The sequence below is a fragment of the Macaca thibetana genome, chromosome 11 (assembly GCF_024542745.1).
Source record: "Macaca thibetana thibetana isolate TM-01 chromosome 11, ASM2454274v1, whole genome shotgun sequence".
Taxonomy (NCBI): domain Eukaryota; kingdom Metazoa; phylum Chordata; class Mammalia; order Primates; family Cercopithecidae; genus Macaca; species Macaca thibetana.
The window spans coordinates 67269923-67290061 of NC_065588.1; the positions used below are offsets into that span (position 1 = coordinate 67269923).

Here is a 20139-nt window from a genome sequence, read left to right on the forward strand (position 1 = left end):
ATATACCCATCAACAGAAGAATGGATATATACATTGTGATATATTCATACACAATGAAATGCTACATAGCTATTAGAATAAACTACAGCTACATGCAACAAATGGTTGATTCTCACACACAAAATGTTGAGCCAAAGAAGCCAGGGTGCACACTTTATTATTCCACTTAGAGAAAATTCATGAACAGGCAAAATGAGTCTATGTCACAGAAGTCAGAAAAGTGGTTACCTTTAGGGAAGTATTTACAGAGAGGGGCAGTGTATTGGTAAATGTTTATCAACCAGCTCTCCAAAAAAGAAAGAAAAGAAAAGAAAGAAAAGCCCTGAATTTACAGCATTTGTCAGTATCTATGGCATAAATACTCCGAGCATGGTAGATTTCAAGGTACCAATGTCATGTTACTGAACACAAAGTTGGGAAGAACTTTGTGTACAAAACTTTTGTGTATATGTGTACAATCTGCTCAGCAAGTCGGTGTGAGCCAAATACAGCCCACTGCTGAGAGGCAGCATGAAGGAGCATTCTTCTGGTGTGCTAGAAATATTCTGTATCTTCTTTTTTTTTTTTGGAGATGGGGGCCTCGCTATTTTTCAGGCTGGTCTCAAACTCCTGGGGTCAAGAGATCCTACTGTCTCAGCTTCCCAGGCAGCTGAGCTTACAGGCATGAGCCAACTGTGCCCAACTCTGATCTTAGTCCTTACACAGATGTACACATATTCACAGAGCTATACATTAAGAATTATCGACTTTATTGTCTGTATATTATACTTCTCTAAAAAGCCAAAATGTTAAATATTTCTGAGAACTAGAAAGAAAAAAATGTTATAACTGTCGTGTCTGAGAGGAAGATCCAGACGGGTACCAGAGAAGCAATGGCTGGGTGTTGGGCACTCAGACCTTTTTGTTCCTACAATAGACACGCAGCAAAAGAGAGATACTGTTAGTAGTTGTGACATAAATAGAAAAGAGATGGTGACTCTTTTACCTGGATCATTGCCAATTATTTTAACATTAGACTTGATTCAATCGTATCACCAATGGTTGATACATCACATAAAAGAGTATCGTTTCTGAAGAACCCCAGATCCACTGTCTTAACTATCTGTGGCCCTGTCAGCTTGGAGATGATTATTCCACTGGGTGGCTCCAGAAGAACATTTTAAGCACTGTACCACCTGAACACAAGGATCAGACATAGAAAAGCACCAACGTAAACAATTACTTTTATTTTGAGTAAAAATATACATTCATATCATTTTTATATTTATATTTAAGGGATCTCAAACCTTAAATATGTTCAATATGTCTAGAAGGTATCTGTGGTCTAGCTAGCTGAGACATTTTAAAAAGACAGCTGCTCCTGACTTATATAGCACTTACATATTTAAATTTACAAAGCCAAAGCAACATTTTAAAGGGGTTTTACTGGTGATAGCTTGACACATCCACAGATTCATTTGCTCCCGATCTGGCAATACAGGACCATAGAAAACACCAAACCCAGTATCTAGAGAACAAAATAAGAGGATTAACATGGAATTTAAGGGAAAACACTGGACACATTATAAATAAACAGAAAGAACATTATATATGAAAAGATTTTGTATACTGACAGTTCCAATCCTATCTAAGTCATCTCTCTTGGAAAAGTAGAGGTTCCAATGGGACAGAAGAGCACTGCAAACGCTCTCTAGGTTTTTTTGTGTTTTAATCAGCATTTTTTAGCTGGCCAATCAGCCTCTATCTAACTGGCCCTATATAACTGCACAGTAGCAGCTGCCACCAGAAGACCCACTCCCTTTCCTGGAACACACACATTCTTCTGCAGAGCGTCTCCTCTGGAGCACTGGGGATCTCAGGTCCCTGGGGGCTAAATATACGTACTGCTTCCATAAAAAGGTTATTAGCATCTGGTTTAAATCATCTGCATAAAAATCAAGGAGTCTAGAATTTTTTTCTGCTGCAGTTTTAGGCATTTTCAAGAGGAATACAAAAATGAAGTAACTCTTTTTTAAAAAAAGCTTCTAAACTATGGGGAATAGCTTAATTCAGGAATTTCTTTTGAAGTGAAAAAGCACAACTGAAAATCTGGGGCATAATTTCCATCTCAAGTAGCTCTCCCAAGAATGAGGGACCCCAAAATTTGCTCTAATTGGCTCTACAGTTGGTGACTTACACGCTATGTCTTTGACGTAGAAATGATAGACAGGACCTGTGTGCGTTACCAATAGAAAGTTTCCTTCCCCACCAGCCCCCTTTGAAGGGAGGACGGAGGAGGGCAAAGTGCCATTTATGCTGAGTCAACTTACATGCTTCTACTGTGTTGAGACTTTCTGCTTACTAACACTTTACTGGAAATGTAATTCAAATGAGAACTGCTAACCAATACTTCTTCCTTCTTAAAATGGTTGACACCAATTCTCTGCAAAAGTAATAATTTCCATTCAAAATATTCTACAATTCAAGACTGAAATTTAGTCTTTTTGCCTTGATGCTGAGCCTTAAGTCTGCGGGACAAGTATCAAGAAAGAACTTTTTTTAATGGGAAAAAATAATGGGATAAGACAACTATCATTTTCACTGCTACATCCTTGAAATAGAAGCCCACCATTTATCAGCAGACTAGACAGTTAATATCACACTTTCTTGCATTTCATTGTCCCTGAAAAAAGCATTTATCATTGTTCAAAAAAATAGCACACAATTAAAAGAGATTCGTCATTTTATGATGTATGCCAAGACTCATGATAAATTTGCTAAGAGGTATGCAGCAGTCTAAAAACATGTCAAATTATCATTTTTCTTTTAACTGCTTTATTTCTAGGACCTCCTGTTGGGATAACTTCTGTCCTACAAAGTGATGGCTCTCAGTGTGTAGTTTTTCTTTTTTTATTAAAGCAAGGAAAGTGCTGATCATTTTTTGTGCTTGTAAAGTTGCTATAGTCAAATGAGGAAAGATATGATAGTCTGGTTGTTTTAAGCTAGAATAATAAGAATTCCAAAAATGTCTATAGATAAATTTTTCTTGCAGAATAAGGTAGTTTGCATAATTTTTAGCATTCAATGTGAGAAGAATCCCTTAGGTACATAATCCTAACAGAGCTTTGGAAACAAATATTGGCCCATCTCACTAAAACTTATGCCTAAACATACTAACATAAGGTCTAAATATGGGACAGTCTTTTTTTATATGATATTTTTCTGTGGAGACATTCTGAACATATTTTCTGCAGGAAGATATTTGCTTCTGTTTTCTTAAAAGTATTTTTTAGAGGAGATTTTCTGTTTTCGTATCTTTGTGTTTTTTTGAATTTGAACTTTGGAAACAAAGAAGGGAGATAGGCCTAAGTCAAAGAGCAATAGAAAACTTGTACTAATGACTGTAAGATGAGCTATAAAATGCTGTTTTTGGGATACATAATTTATGGACTGGGTATCAGAAGACTTTTCCAATCTACTTTTTGAATAAAGGAAGATGGAATATAAAATGATTTGTTTCCCTTTAAAAGAGGGAGGGTAGGTTTTAGATTGAGGAACTGAACAACAATTTTAAAAAGTTCAGTTACTTGAACCAACTATTTACCATATCTGCAGATAGTCTAGAAATCACAATTAATTTGGTCTAATTCAAAAACAGTTATGTTTTATGATAGTACCACAAACACTTCATACCTATAAATTACTGTATAGAATGTTTGTATTGAGCTATTTTTCTCTGAATATGTCTTTAGAAGAACCAATAAAATATTTAAACGTGTAATTAATACATGGAATATACCAATTTCATAAAATACTGAAATGCATTAATCTTTTTGTAATCTTATTTTCCACTAGATGTATTTAAATTCTTGAAAATGCCTTTGACTATGACACAAAGTATTTCATCAATCTCCCCAATCAAGTATGTCCTTACTTTTTCTGGTTTTGCTAACTGAGGAGCATCTGTGATTTGAGCTAGTGATAGTCAATTGTCAGAACTTGAGTTTAACATGAAATATAACTCTTATATTAAATATCTCATTTAAAACATGTTGTCTCATACATTTAAATCATTCATTTAAAATCACTAATGATTCATTTAAATCATTCATTTCTTACTCATCTTCATGACCATTAGTCCTTATTTCTAAATTAGCATAAATCCAGAATACAAAGCAGAGAAACAAAATACATCTTACAAAATGCAGAATCAAGAGAAATAGACCTAATCCATAGCACCATTTGACTCTGAACATATATCAGACCTAAAGAAAGATAGCCATAACCTACCAACAAAGAATGCTTCATATTTATACCTATTCATTTGGATGACAAGAAAGTAATAACCCACTGTTTAATTTGCTGCTAATAGTCCCTAACCGTTCTCTAATAGTTGCCTGGGAAATTCCACCAGCAAACTAAAGAACCACGTAGGCCACCAAATTGCTTCATTCTCAGTTAAAATTTCTTTCTGGCAGTGATGTGGCATGAGTAAGAGGTAGAAAATTACCAGAAAGCCCAAGGAGTACCTCGCACAGCATTCCATGAGCATGAAGCACAAGTCACTCAGCTGAGCTAACCAGCTCTCACAGGCATTAACCAGGGAGATACTTCATATTATTAACATTCTTGCTAATGTCCTGGAATAGGATTGTGAGTGAATTTGATCTACTTGATATCAAAATTACCCAAGATCTGGGATGATTCCAAAATGCTTCTCTGAAGCAGTTTTAATTCATTTTCTTGGCAAATTTAGGTCATGTGAAAAGTGTCTTTCAGGTGTTTTTTTTTTTTTTTAAACATGCCAAGAAAGTTCATCAAGACAAAAATCCTATGTGGGATATTTTTCCAACATCAATAATTAAAGTGATGAAAGTAATATATAAGCCTCAATTTTCCTTGAAAATTTCTCCAAGTGAGTCAATAGTAGTTAAGCTGAGGATATCAGAGGTAATTACCTCTACTTTTTAGAACTTCTTGGATTTCTCTAGAATGTAATAATAAGTAACAAGAAAACAGCTTCTCACACTCTTGAGTTCAGTTTTTATTTTGTTTCAAAATCAAGATGAGAAATAAGAAATTGTAAAGGTCGTATTTTGCTTTGTTTGGTGCTTTTTCTTCTAACTTTGGAAAATTTTAACCCTTGTGCTAGTTTTCAGTGGGAAAAAGATACCTGGCACTAAGAACTATGCGAAAATTAATTCTTTTTCCCGGTAGAGAGGTCATTCAAAAGCAAGAGTCTCAGCCCTGCTCACTTCCTAAGACGGGAATCTCCTCCTCAGACTCAGGCTGACTGAGGGAGATAATGAGCCTTCAGCATCCAGTGCTTTTCTAAAGCATCTGTGTTTTCTTATGGTTGTTGTGTTTGTTTGTTTGTTTGTTCACCATCAATATTTCTTAAAATTAATGAACAAGCAAGAGAATAAAGAGTCAATAATACAAGATTATACTGTACCTCAATAACTGCCAGTCCAAATGCTATTCCAATAACTATTATGAAACTTTTCGCCAATAAGTCTTTTATGGTAGAAATACAGGGCTGTTAAAAAAAAAAAAACAAAAACATTAAAAGTTACCTCAGAAAAATTCGACCTTATATTAATCAAAATTTTTATTCTTTTGTTTGACTTTTTACATTGCTAACAAGAAACACACTTAACAACAAGGAACTGGGTTGTTCCTTGCACTCCCTGCTTCACCCTTGCTCCAAAAGGTTGTAACTGTTGTGGTTTGTTTATACATTAAAAAGCAACTGAGGAACAAAATTTTGCTTGACTGCCTAATTGATGAATCTAGGGATTAATAATTATAAATGATTTTTCACCAACATATCCTCAAGTGATAGATTTTATAATTTATACTATAAATTTTATAGTTGATAAAGCTATACATTTTATAACATAAAAGTATAAATGATAATTTTATCTTAACTTTATTCATTTTAGAGCTGATACCACCTTGACTAAGGATGTTTTAGGTTTGTAATCTACAACAGAAAGGTTCCTGGTTGAGATTTTAGCTAATAATATTGCAAATTTTCATTTTTAAAACAAGGTATTTTCTTTCATTTTTTTTTTTTTCTTTGAGACAGGGTCTCCCTCCAGCACTGAAGCTGAAGTGCAGAGGCGCGATCTTGGCTCACTGCAGCCTTCACTTCCTGGGCTCAAGTGATCCTCCCACCTAAGCCTCCCAAGTAGCTCAGACCGCAGGCATGTGCCACCATGCCTGGCTAATTTTTGTTGTGTTTTGTAGAGACAGGGTTTTGCCATGTTGCCCAGGCTTGTCTTGAACTCCCGGGCTCAAGCAATCCACCCACCTCAGCCTCTGAAAGTGTGGGGATAACAGGCTTGAGGTCACCGCTGCCGGAAAAAAACAAGACATTTTTAAAATCCCTTAATATTTATCAGGACTATTTTTATCTTAAAAAGAAAAAACTTACTATGTCTACCATTATGCCATTACTTTAGATAAAAAAGAGAATTTAGGAAGTTGCCTCTCTGCTACATTTTTGAAATGTATGCATTTTCATGCAATCCAGCATGCATTTTCATGCTTAAAACATTTTGGACTAGACCTAGTAACTTCAAGAATTGTAAATTATGGGAAGAACTTTTAAAATGGAATAAGACCACACAATATAATAGTGTTATTTTTGTACTGCCCTGAAATATATTATCCCTTGGATGGTTATATATATGCAAAGGGCCAACAAAATATTGCTATTTGTTAAATAAAATAAAAGTTCTCCAGAAGGCTAAGTCATCTTTTCCCCTTCATTCCTGACTGTAATGAGTTTCTCCATTCACCTTTAACCCAAAGTGGTAAACATTCAAGGAAATTATTATGTCATTTAGGTTAACGATGAGATTAATGATTGTATCTACTGAGTCACATTCATTATGTTTCAAAGGTTTTTCTCTTCCTCTTCCCCTAAGATAATGAGGTTATCTTGGCAAAAGGAAGAGAAAAAAAAGAAATGTGAATTATGGCCATTCCATATTTTTCATTTTACCAGACTTCTTGCAACTTACACATGGCAGATGGAAGTATTTTATGAATTTACAACCTTCCTTTTGGGAAACTGGTGTAGCTATCAGCCTATATTCAGCGGAATTGTGTGAACTTACAGAAACTATCTAGTAGTTTTTTTAGGATAATTCCAGGGGTTTTTCAGAATCTGTCTTGAGGAAAAACATCTTTGAGTTGAATTTGAACAGGAGACAAATAGCAATCTGCAATTGAATTTACTGATTTCCTCATTATCCTAAGTGGAAACTATCTTCATTTACATTATATTTATTTCCCCTTTTCCTTGTAAATATTATGTCACTAACATTAGGTAGGCAGGAGAGGAGCAGGGAGAATATAAAAAGTAAGAATCAAACTTTTTGTAGTAATATTATTGTGACAAGGAAAAACGCAGTATAACACTGTAGTCTGGTAGATTACTTATTGAGTTATTTTAAATCTTAGTGACATACTTTAAGTATTAATGACAGCAATTCCCCTTCAGGGAAGAGCCTCTTTAATTTTGATAAGACCAGTGAAAAAGATAAATAGTCAAGGAGAGGGTAGTTTCCCCTGAGATACTTTCTATTTCCTTGTATAAATTAATCTCAGCAGCAGTTACTAAATCAAAACAATTCTAGATTGAAAATAATATTTGGGTATTATAGATATTAAGATTAATTCATTGTGAATTTATAATGGCTTTTAATGTATCTGCCTCTCAACTAGATTGTAATCTCCTAGAGGATTCAGAGGTATGTCTAACCCTAGCAAGGTTCCGTCTGACATGTAGTAGGCACTGAAGAATAACAGCAAATAAGTGAAATACTAATATCAATTGTAATTTTTGAACACATTTTTTCTAAGCAGAAGGAACAGCTGACGAAGGGACAGATGTCATGTTCTTCATGAAGCCATATCCGGAACCCCACAGACTAAGTGAGATGGGGTCCCATAACACCTTGCACCCATCTCTATCCATGAAATACTAGTAGACCATTGGATTGAAGTTGCCTAATTATCTTTCTCTCTTCCTTATTTAAGCATCAGCTCCATGAGTGCAGACATTGTGCTCTGTTCAGGAATGAATTTCCAGTGACTGGTAGAAGGCTTGGTGCATAGAAGGTGGTCAATAAGTATTTGATGAATTGATCAATAAGAAGAACTAGGACACCCACGTACTGACATTCACAAGTCACATAAATATGACCTCTACAACACATAAAAGATTAACCTGTCTTTTTAAATTGACTTTAAATGTTCAAGGTAACTTCTCAATTGCAGCAATAACTAGGTAAATTGGTAGCTGTCAATAACATAGAGAACCTAAACCCTTAAACATATTGGGAAGGACTTGGAGTTCTTTTTTTTAAATTTTGAGAAAGAAGAAACCTCATTTCTTGAGAAAAGGAAATTTGATTAGAAAACAAAAAACATTGACTTTGAAAATTAAAGTGAAAATATTGTTTTCTAGAAGTCATGTTAAAGTAGGAAAAAATAAAGGAGAGTAATGATTAAGATGACCAAAGAGAGGACAAAATAAACTTTTATGTTAGTTTGTACTTTGCCTCCCATTGCAGCAGAATGTTTCTTTGACCTATTAAGATTGGACTTAAATGATGCCAGACTCATAGAATAAATGAAGTCTATCTGCTTTTATCTTTAAATAAGGATTTTTTTAATTTGGGAAATTTCTGAGATTTTTATATCATGATTCCCATTGTACTTGATACATTTTAATTTTTTGTAGGGACTTTAATTGTGAAAAGAAAGTAACAGAATTGCTTATTTTATCAAATGTGATTTAGTTCTCACCTCTTTGTAAACTTGTTTTCCATTATAGGTGGTGCATGGTCTCTGCGTATCTAGACATTCACATAATTTGGGATCTTGTTGAAAATTATTTCCCCAATCAGCAGCTCCATTGATCAAACCACAGCATTTAAACTGTTTGATAAAGGGTAGAATGAGAAGCAGTCAGTACGAAGATTACAAACATTGGCAATACATTAAATTATAATCTTCTGAAGTCATTATTAAAATGGTTATTATGCTAAAACACCATATAAGTCACCTTTCACCTTTCTCTATATAGAAGTAAATATTAAGGATTTTTTCATTTTGATCTTTACATTAATGATGGAAAAATGGAGTTGCAGACTCAAAAATGTGAAGAAGTTGGGAAGATGAAAAACTCACCTACTAGTTTTTGTTTTTGTTTTTTTTTAATTATTATACTTTAAGTTGTAGGGTACATGTGCATAACGTGCAGGTTTGTTACATATGTATACTTGTGCCATGTTGGTGTGCTGCATTCATCAACTCCTCAGCACCCATCAACTCGTCATTTACATCAGGTATAACTCCCAATGAAATCCCTCCCCTCTCCCCCCTCCCCATGATAGGCCCTGGTGTGTGATGTTCCCCTTCCCGAGTCCAAGTGATCTCATTGTTCAGTTCCCACCTATGAGTGAGAACATGTGGTGTTTGGTTTTCTGTTCTTGTGGTAATTTGCTAAGAATGATGGTTTCCAGTTGCATCCATGTCCCTACAAAGGACACAAACTCATCCTTTTTTATGGCTGCACAGTATTCCATGGTGTATATGTGCCACATTTTCTTAATCCAGTCTGTCACTGATGGACATTTCGGTTGATTCCAAGTCTTTGCTATTGTGAATAGTGCCGCGATAAACATACGTGTGTGTGTGTCTTTATAGCAGCATGATTTATAATCCTTTGGGTATATATCCAGTAATGGGATGGCTGGGTCATATGGTACTTCTAGTTGTAGATCCTTGAGGAATTGCCATACTGTTTTCCATAATGGTTGAACTAGTTTACCATCCCACCAACAGTGTAAAAGTGTTCCTATTTCTCCACATCCTCTCCAGCACCTGTTGTTTCTTGACTTTTTTTTTTTTTTGAGACGGAGTCTCGCTCTGTTGCCCAGGCTGGAGTGCAGTGGCCGGATCTCAGCTCACTGCAAGCTCCGCCTCCTGGGTTTGCACCATTCTCCTGCCTCAGCCTCCTGAGTAGCTGGGACTACAGGCGCCCGCCACCTCGCCCGGCTATTTTTTTGTATTTTTTAGTAGAGACGGGGTTTCACTGTGTTAGCCAGGATGGTCTCGATCTCCTGACCTCGTGATCCGCCCGTCTCGGCCTCCCAAAGTCATGGGATTACAGGCTTGAGCCACCGCGCCCGGCCGTTTCTTGACTTTTTCACGATCGCCATTCTAACTGGAGTGAGATGGTACCTCATTGTGGTTTTGATTTGCATTTCTCTGATGGCCAGTGATGATGAGCATTTTTTCCTGTGTCTGTTGGCCCTATGAATGTCTTCTTTTGAGAAATGTCTGTTCATATCCTTTGCCCACTTTTTGATGGGGTTGTTTATTTTTTTCTTGTAAATTTGTTTGAGTTCTTTGTAGGTTCTGGATATTAGCCCTTTGTCAGATGAGTAGATTGCAAAAATTTTCTCCCATTCTGTAGGTTGCCTGTTCACTCTGATGGTAGTTTCTTTTGCTGTGCAGAAGTTCTTTAGTTTAATTAGATCCCATTTGTCAATTTTGGCTTTTGCTGCTGTTGCTTTTGGTGTTTTAGACATGAAGTCTTTGCCCATGCCTATGTCCTGAATGGTACTACCTAGGTTTTCTTCTAGGGTTTTTATGGTATTAGGTCTAACATTTAAGTCTCTAATCCATCTTGAATTAATTTTCACATAAGGAGTAAGGAAAGGATCCAGTTTCAGCTTTCTACTTATGGCTAGCCAATTTTCCCAGCACCATTTATTAAATAGGGAATCCTTTCCCCATTTCTTGTTTCTCTCAGGTTTGTCAAAGATCAGATGGCTGTAGATGTGTGGTATTATTTCTGAGGACTCTGTTCTGTTCCATTGGTCTATATCTCTGTTTTGGTACCAGTACCATGCTGTTTTGGTTACTGTAGCCTTGTAGTATAGTTTGAAGTCAGGTAGCGTGATGCCTCCAGCTTTGTTCTTTTGACTTAGGATTGTCTTGGCAATGCAGGCTCTTTTTCGGTTCCATATGAACTTTAAAGCAGTTTTTTTCCAATTCTGTGAAGAAACTCGTTGGTAGCTTGATGGGGATGGCATTGAATCTATAAATAACCGTGGGCAGTATGGCCATTTTCACGATATTGATTCTTCCTATCCATGAGCATGGTATGTTCTTCTATTTGTTTGTGTCCTCTTTTATTTCACTGAGCAGTGGTTTGTAGCTCTCCTTGAAGACGTCCTTTACATCCCTTGTAAGTTGGATTCCTAGGTATCTTATTCTCTTTGGAGCAACTGTGAACGGAAGTTCATTCATGATTTGGCTCTCTGTTTGTCTGTTACTGGTGTATAAGAATGCTTGTGATTTTTGCACATTAATTTTGTATCCTGAGACTTTGCTGAAGTTGCTTATCAGCTTAAGGAGATTTTGGGCTGAGACAATGGGGTTTTCTAAATATACAATCATGTCATCTGCAAACAGGGACAGTTTGACTTCTTCTTTTCCTAACTGAATACCCTTGATTTCTTTCTCTTGCCTGATTGCCCTAGCCAGAACTTCCAACACTATGTTGAATAGGAGTGGTGAGAGAGGGCATCCCTGTCTTGTGCCAGTTTTCAAAGGGAATTTTTTCAGTTTTTGCCCATTCAGTATGATATTGGCTGTGGGTTTGTCATAAATAGCTGTTATTATTTTCAGGTACGTTCCATCAATACCGAATTTATTGAGCGTTTTTAGCATGAAGGGCTGTTGAATTTTGTCGAAAGCCTTTTCTGCATCTATTGAGATAATCATGTGGTTCTTGTCTTTGGTTCTGTTTATATGCTGGATTACGTTTATTGATTTGCGAATGTCGAACCAGCCTTGAATCCCAGGGTTGAAGCCCACTTGATCATGATGGATAAGCTTTTTGATGTGTTGCTGAATCTGGTTTGCCAGTATTTTATTGAGGCATTTTGCATCGATGTTCATGAGGGATATTGGTCTAAAATTCTCTTTTTTTGTTGTGTCTCTGCCAAGCTTTGGTATCAGGATGATGTTGGCCTCATAAAATGAGTTAGGGAGGATTCCCTCTTTTTCTATTGATTGGAATAGTTTCAGAAGGAATGGTACAGCTCCTCCTTGTACCTCTGGTAGAATTCAGCTGTGAATCCATCTGGTCCTGGACTTTTTTTGGTTGGTAGGCTATTAATTATTGCCTCAATTTCAGAGCCTGCTATTGGTCTATTCAGGGATTCAGCTTCTTCCTGGTTTAGTCTTGGAAGAGTGTACATGTCCAGGAAATTATCCATTTCTTCTAGATTTTCTAGTTTATTTGCGTAGAGGTGTTTATAGTATTCTCTGATGGTAGTCTGTATTTCTGTGGGGTCGGTGGTGATATCCCCTTTATAATTTTTTATTGCGTCTATTTGATTCTTCTCTCTTTTCTTCTTTATTATCCTTGCTAGCCGTCTGTCAATTTTGTTGATCTTTTCAAAAACCAACTCCTGGATTCATTGATTTTTTGGAGGGTTTTTTGTGTCTCTATCTCCTTCAGTTCTGCTCTGATCTTAGTTATTTCTTGCCTTCTGCTAGCTTTTGAATCTGTTTGCTCTTGCTTCTCTAGTTCTTTTAATTGTGATGTTAGACTGTCAATTTTAGATCTTTCCAGCTTTCTCTTGTGGGCATTTAGTGCTATAAATTTCCCTCTACACACTGCTTTAAATGTGTCCCAGAGATTCTGGTATGTTGTATCTTTGTTCTCATTGGTTTCAAAGAACATCTTTATTTCTGCCTTCATTTCGTTATGTACCCAGTAGTCATTCAGGAGCAGGTTGTTCAGTTTCCATGTCGTTGAGAGGTTTTGATTGAGTTTCTTAGTCCTGAGTTCTAGTTTGATTGCACTGTGGTCTGAGAGACAGTTTGTTATAATTTCTGTTCCTGTACATTTGCTGAGGAGTGCTTTACTTCCAATTATGTGGTCAATTTTGGAATAAGTGTGATGTGGTGCTGAGAAGAACGTATATTCTGTTGATTTGGGGTGGAGAGTTCTATAGATGTCCATTAGGTCTGCTTGCTGCAGAGATGAGTTCAATTCCTGGATATCCTTGTTAACTTTCTGTCTCGTTGATCTGTCTAATGTCGACAGTGGAGTGTTGAAGTCTCCCATTATTATTGTATGGGAGTCTAAGTCTCTTTGTAAGTCTCTAAGGACTTGCTTTATGAATCTGGGTGCTCCTGTATTGGGTGCATATATATTTAGGATAGTTAGGTCTTCCTGTTGAATTGATCCCTTTACCATTATGTAATGGCCTTCTTTGTCTCTTTTGATCTTTGATGGTTTAAAGTCTGTTTTATCAGAGACTAGTATTGCAACCCCTACTTTTTTTTTGTTCTCCATTGGCTTGGTAAATCTTCCTCCATCCCTTTATTTTGAGCCTATGTATGTTTCTGCGTGTGAGATGGGTCTCCTGAATACAGCAAACTGATGGGTCTTGACTCTTTATCCAGTTTGCCAGTCTGTGTCTTTTAATTGGAGCGTTTAGTCCATTTACATTTAAGGTTAATATTGTTATGTGTGAACTTGATCCTGCCATTATGATATTAACTGGTTATTTTGCTCGTTAGTTGATGCAGTTTCTTCCTGGCCTCGATGGTCTTTACATCTTGGCATGTTTTTGCAATGGCTGGTACCAGTTGTTCCTTTCCATGTTTAGTGCTTCCTTCAGGGTCTCTTGTAAGGCAGGCCTGGTGGTGACAAAATCTCTAAGCATTTGCTTATCTGTAAAGGATTTTATTTCTCCTTCACTTATGAAACTTAGTTTGGCTGGATATGAAATTCTGGGTTTAAGATTCCTTTCTTTAAGAATGTTGAATATTGGCCCCCACTCTCTTCTGGCTTGTAGAGTTTCTGCCAAGAGATCTGCTGTTAGTCTGATGGGCTTCCCTTTGTGGGTAACCCGACCTTTCTCTCTGGCTGCCCTTAAGATTTTTTCCTTCATTTCAACTTTGGTGAATCTGGCAATTATGTGTCTTGGAGTTGCTCTTCTCGAGGAGTATCTTTGTGGTGTTCTCTGTATTTCCAGGATTTGAATGTTGGTCTGCCCTACTAGGTTGGGGAAGTTCTCCTGGATGATATCCTGAAGAGTGTTTTCCAACTTGGTTCCATTTCCCCCCTCACTTTCAGGCACCCCAATCAGACGTAGATTTGGTCTTTTTACATAATCCCATACTTCTTGCAGGCTTTGTTCATTTCTTTTTCTTCTTTTTTCTTTAGATTTCTCTTCTCGCTTCATTTCATTCATTTGATCCTCTATGGCTGATACTCTTTCTTCCAGTTGATCGAGTCGATTACCGAAGCTTGTGCATTTGTCACGTATTTCTCGTGTCATGGTTTTCATCTCTGTCATTTTATTTATGACCTTCTCTGCATTAGTTACTCTAGCTATCAATTCTTCCACTCCTTTTTCAAGATTTTTAGTTTCTTTGCGCTGGGTACGTAATTCCTCCTTTAGCTCTGAGAAGTTTGATGGACTGAAGCCTTCTTCTCTCATCTCGTCAAAGTCATTCTCTGTCCAGCTTTGATCCGTTGCTGGCGATAAGCTGCGCTCCTTTGCAGGGGGAGATTCACTCTTATTTTTTGAATTTCCAGCTTTTCTGCCCTGCTTTTTCCCCATCTTTGTGGTTTTATCTGCCTCTGGTCTTTGATGATGGTGACGTACTGATGGGGTTTTGGTGTAGGTGTCCTTCCTGTTTGATAGTTTTCCTTCTAACAGTCAGGACCCTCAGCTGTAGGTCTGTTGGAGATTGCTTGAGGTCCACTCCAGACCCTGTTCGCCTGGGTGTCAGCAGCAGAGGCTGCAGAAGATAGAATATTGCTGAACAGCGAGTGTACCTGTCTGATTCTTACTTTGGAAGCTTCCTCTCAGGGGTGTACTCCACCCTGTGAGGTGTGGGGTGTCAGACTGCCCCTAGTGGGGGATGTCTCCCAGTTAGGCTACTCAGGGGTCAGGGACCCACTTGAGCAGGCAGTCTGTTCCTTCTCAGATCTCAACCTCCCTGTTGGGAGATCCACTGCTCTTTTCAAAGCTGTCAGACAGAGTTGTTTGCATCTGCAGAGGTTTCTGCTGCTTTTGTTGTGTTGTTGTTGTTGTTGTTTAGCTGTGCCCTGTCCCACAGAGACAGGCAGGTTTCCTTGAGCTGCTGTGAGCTCCACCCAGTTGGATCTTCCCAGGGCTTTGTTTACCTACTTAAGCCTCAGCAATGGCGGGCGCCCCTCCCCCAGCCTCGCTGCTGCCTTGCGGTTAGATCGCAGACTGCTGTGCTAGCAATGAGGGAGGCTCCGTGGGCGTGGGACCCTCCCAGCCAGGTGTGGGATATAATCTCCTGGTGTGCCTGTTTGCTTAAAGCGCAGTATTGGGGTGGGAGTTACCCGATTTTCCAGGTGTTGTGTGTCTCAGTTCCCCTGGCTAGGTAAAGGGATTCCCTTCCCTCTTGCGCTTCCCAGGTGAGCAATGCCTCGCCCTGCTTCAGCTCTCGCTGGTCGGGCTGCAGCAGCAGACCAGCACCGATTGTCCGGCACTCCCTAGTGAGATGAACCCAGTACCTCAGTTGAAAATGCAGAAATCACCGGTCTTCTGTGTCGCTCGCGCTGGGAGTTGGAGACTGGAGCTGGTCCTATTTGGCCATCTTGCTCCGCCCTCTCACCTACTAGTTTTTTTGTTTGTTTGTTTGTTTGAGATGGAGTCTTGCTCTGTCATCAGGCTGGAGTGCAGTGGCGTGATCTTGGCTCACTGCAACCTCCAACTCCCTGGATCAAGCGATTCTCCTACCTCAGCCTCCCGAGTAGCTGAGATTACAGGCATGCACCACCACGCCCAGCTAATTTTTGTATTTTTAGTAAAGACTAGGTTTTACCACGTTGGCCAAGATGGTCTCAATCTCCTGACCTCGTGATCTGCCCACCTTAGACTCCCAAAGTGTTGGGATTACAGGCATGAGCCACCGTGCCCAGCCTCACCTACTAGTTTTTAATGACAAAAGAGAGTCAGATCTATGTAACTTAGATATTGTCAAAAAGGTTTCCAAAGAATTCACAAGAGAGTCAAAGAATTGTTGCTCAAAAGAGATGTGAAGTTTTAAAAGTGAAATTTCCACTCCATGATCTCTGATCACTTTTGAAAGAGAGGAGGAAAAAGATGAGAGATATTGCAAAGACCAAAATAGATGCTCAAGGAGCCTCCCATAAGATTGAATTTTATGAACATCTTTAAAATATGGGACGGAACACAAGTGAAAAATCAAGCTCTTAGGATGTCAGGAAAGTTATAGCCCCAGAATAAACTGATTCATGGAAAAAACACTAAAAAAGAGAGGAAGGAGGGTTCGTAGCCATGTTTCAGGAAGAAAAACAAGGAAATGATAACCCCAAGCATCAGGGCATGTGGCACATAATATTATTTGATGGGAGAAAGAAAGATAATTATCCTTCATCTTGCTTCCATCTGCTCTATTAGAGGGAAAACACTTCGTGTAGAAATGGGGGGAAAAATGGCTGAAAACAACAGAACCAAGACTAAGTGGTTTTCCCAGCTCTGACACATTGCAATGCCAAGATACTGACAGAATTTTCATTTACTGGGCAGGTAATCATGTTTATTATCCACATTAATTTAACCTCTGTGCCAAAGTTGGTTCATCTGTAAAACACAGATAATAACAGTTGCTAATAATAGCATTTAATTTGCAGATTTATCATAAAGATAAACATGAGAAAATCCATGTAAAGATAAGAACTCCCAGGTTGAAGAAAGCACTCAATAATGCATTTGCTTTTATTGTTTTTGTTTTCATTGTTTGCTGTTGGTGTTGTTTCTGTTATGCTCTTACAGGAACACGATCTGTTCAGCATTGTTATCAATGATTTGAATAAACAGAAAAAATATCTTTCCAATTCTGTAGTTTATGTAGAGCTAGGAGTGATGATTAATATGCTGGAGAACAGTCAAATTTCAAAGATAGTTTAAATAACAGAGATAAACTAACAAATTCAACTGAGGCAGATATGAAGTCTTATACTTAGGTCCAAAGACTGAGTTACACAAAAACATTACTCAACAGATGTTTATATGACAGAGAGCTGGAAATGTCAGTTTGTCTCAAGGTCAGTACTAGCAAGGAGGGTGCTCTTGAAACAACCTCCTTTCCTGTTCCCATGGCAGACATGATTGTTTATTCTTTCTGATTACATAATCTTGAGTAGTGTTAACTGATACAGATATCCTCTGTCAAATGTAAAGTAAGTTCCACTATAAAATTTATATTCTCACTTACAGATCAGTTCATATTTGGAATACGGTAGACCTCAGGACTCCTTAGGGAGGCATAAAGACATACTCACAGATGAGAGGGTAGAAGTGAGGAAGTTTAAAACTTGTCACAATATCAAGTCACTACATCAGAGATAGGAGCAGTTAAAGAAGAAGCTGGTCAGGACTTGTTGAAAGTGGTGTAACACCTGGATGAAAAAGGCAGTATGCACTGAATGATACAACACCCCTAGACAAACAATAATGAGCAAGAATCCAAAAGGGGTGCATTTCATCAGTATGTTGACAGGGAATTTTTGTGGGAAATCCCTGAAATCCAAAGAGAAAGCCACTCAGCATCTGCAGCTTTTGTCAATGTGTTATGGGACCCCAGGTCATCCAGCCAGAGTTTGTGGTGGTAGGATTCTTTTCCCAAAGAAGCATAACTTACAAAAGAGAGCACAGTGGAGAAGGAGGAGGAGGAGGAGGAGGAGGAGGAGGAGGAAGAGGAGGAAGAAGAAGAAGAAGAAGAAGAAGAAGAAGAAGAAGAAGAAGAAGAAGAAGAAGAAGAAGAAGAAGAAGAAGAAGAAGAAGAAGAAGAAGAAGAAGAAGAAGAAGAAGAAGAAGAAGAAGAAGAAGAAGAAGAAGAAGAAGAAGAAGAAGAAGAAGAAGAAAGAAGAAGAAGAAGAAAGAAGGAAGAAGAAGAAGAAGAAGAAGGCGGAGGAGGAGGAGGAGGAGGGGAGGGGGAGGGGGAAGGGGAAGAGGAAGGGGAAGGGGGAGGAGGAGGAGAAAATAGGAGGAGGAGAAGGAGGGAGGAGAAAGAAGAAGGAGGAGGAGGAGAAGAAGGAGAGGAGGAGGGGGAAGAAGGAGGAGGAGGAGGCAGAGGGAAGAGGAGGAAGAGGAGGAGGAGAAAGAAGAAGAAGGACGAGGAGGAGGAGGAGAATGAGGGACAAGAAGGGAGAGCAGGAGGAGAACAAGAGGAGGAGGCAGAAAAAGAATCAGCAGAAGAAGCAGGAGATAAAAGAAGGGGAGATGGAGGAGAAGAAGAAAAGGAAGAAGGAGAAGGAGGAGGAGAAGGACGAGAAGGAGAAGGAAAGAAGGAGAAGAAGGAGAAGAAGACTCATAATGAACATTTGAATAAATATAGTCCTACGAACACAAGGAACTTCAGCCATAGGATTTCTTTACAAGAGCAGGAGCACTTCAGGAGAACATGCTACAACATTTAGAAACATTTAGAAACCCAGGACTGGCACGGAGACCTTGAATCCAGGGAGGTGTGCAGCAGATGTTACTCAGGACCCAAACCAGAGGCTCAGTGATTATCTCTAGTATATTTTGTCCTAGGTCAACACCTTGGGATGGGTCTGGGATGCTCAGCCCCATCCAGCAGAGGTACTGAGGCTGCATAAATTCTTCCTGCTTTAAGCCTGTTTTAAGCTGGGCTCTAGAGTAAGAATGATCCCGGAAAGGAGAGAATCAAAGGATGCAACTAGGGGGAGCTAGGAAAAGCACATCAGAAAGGAAGTTAAACAGGGACTGACCCATACCAGGTTTCAGTTTTTGGAAATGATGCTTTAAGCAGAATTTTTACAAGCTGGCGTCTATCCAAATAGGAACTAGTGAATGCTCTGGGGGAGAAAAAAAAGGCATCTGATAAACAGTTCGAGAAACCAAGGATGTTTCCACTTGAAAAGCAAGGATTTTCGGAGTTGAATAGCCATTCTCAAAGAAAAATCTATCATATATAAAAGCATCAATAATGTTTTTTTCCTCTGAAACTCTGGAAAAACTCATACTAAATGATGTAAATCCTAGGGAGGCAGATTTTGTTTCAAATTAAGAAATAACATACTAATCATCAGACTTGTATATAAGCGGGATGGGCAAAAATTAGTAAACTTTCACCTCTTTAATATTTCATTTGAGGGTAGATGACCATAAATATAAAATATGTTTATCAGTGAGAAGTCAGATTAAGTGACCTATAAAATTCAGGCCTCTCCTAAGATTCTGTGAATTTCCATGACATGCATATATTCAGGAGGAAAAAGCAGTAAGAGCACTCCGAGGATGGAAACTGATGCAAAGGCAGGAAGGCAGAATTGTCCAAGGGACCCTGAGTACACAAACCTGGCTAGACTAGAGTTTACTCTTTAGAGAGCAGTACTTAGTAAAGTTAAAATATTAGGTAGGAGCCCGAGAGTAGAAGACCTTCAATGTCCACCCATATTTTGACTTTAAAGGAAAAAGGAGGGGATAGTATACTGATTTAAAAAATAATAGACTTGTCAGACAGATCTGGGTTCAAATTCCAACCCATCACTTCGTAGCTGTTAGACCTCCCTAAATCCCAATCTCCTTATCTGTAAAATACGGTTAATGAGGATAATGATATTACCCATCCATAGGGTTGTTGTGGGTATTAAATGAGCTACTGGATATAAAACCTGGTACATAGTAGCAATTAATGTTAGCTATTACCATTTTTATGAGACAGAGAAGTGGTGGAGGCTGAGAAAGAGAAAAAGAGAGGTTGGACATGGTTGCTCATGCTTGTAATCCCAGCACTTTGGGAGCCCAAGGCAGGAGGATCACTTGAGGTCAGGAATCTGAGACCAGTCTAGGCAACATAGTAAGACCCCTCTCTCTACAAAAATGAAATAATTTTTAAAAAGGTAGCCAGGCATGCTGATGCGTGCTTGTGGTCCTAGCTACTCAGGAACCTGAGGTGGGAAGATCTCTTGAGTCCTGGTGGTTGAAATTGCAGTGAGCTATGATTGTACTACTGCACTCCAGGCTGAGTGACACAGCAAGACCCTGTCCTCAAAATAATTCATTATTTTTTAAAAAG

General features: G+C 38.4%; 1 protein-coding gene across 3 annotated transcripts in view; it reads right to left on the reverse strand.

The window, feature by feature from the left end:
- Positions 1-543: 543 nt before the first annotated feature.
- Positions 544-20139, reverse strand: part of TSPAN8 (tetraspanin 8) — an 88351-nt gene continuing 68755 nt past the window's right edge. For all 3 annotated transcript variants that reach the window (XM_050746632.1, XM_050746630.1, XM_050746631.1), the window contains 3 exons: positions 8803-8934; positions 5435-5518; positions 544-1507 (listed from right to left, as the gene is read on the reverse strand). In XM_050746632.1, the coding sequence (XP_050602589.1) occupies positions 1454-1507; positions 5435-5518; positions 8803-8934 (270 nt within the window). In that variant the 3' untranslated portion in view covers positions 544-1453. The remainder of the gene's footprint in view (positions 1508-5434; positions 5519-8802; positions 8935-20139) is intronic.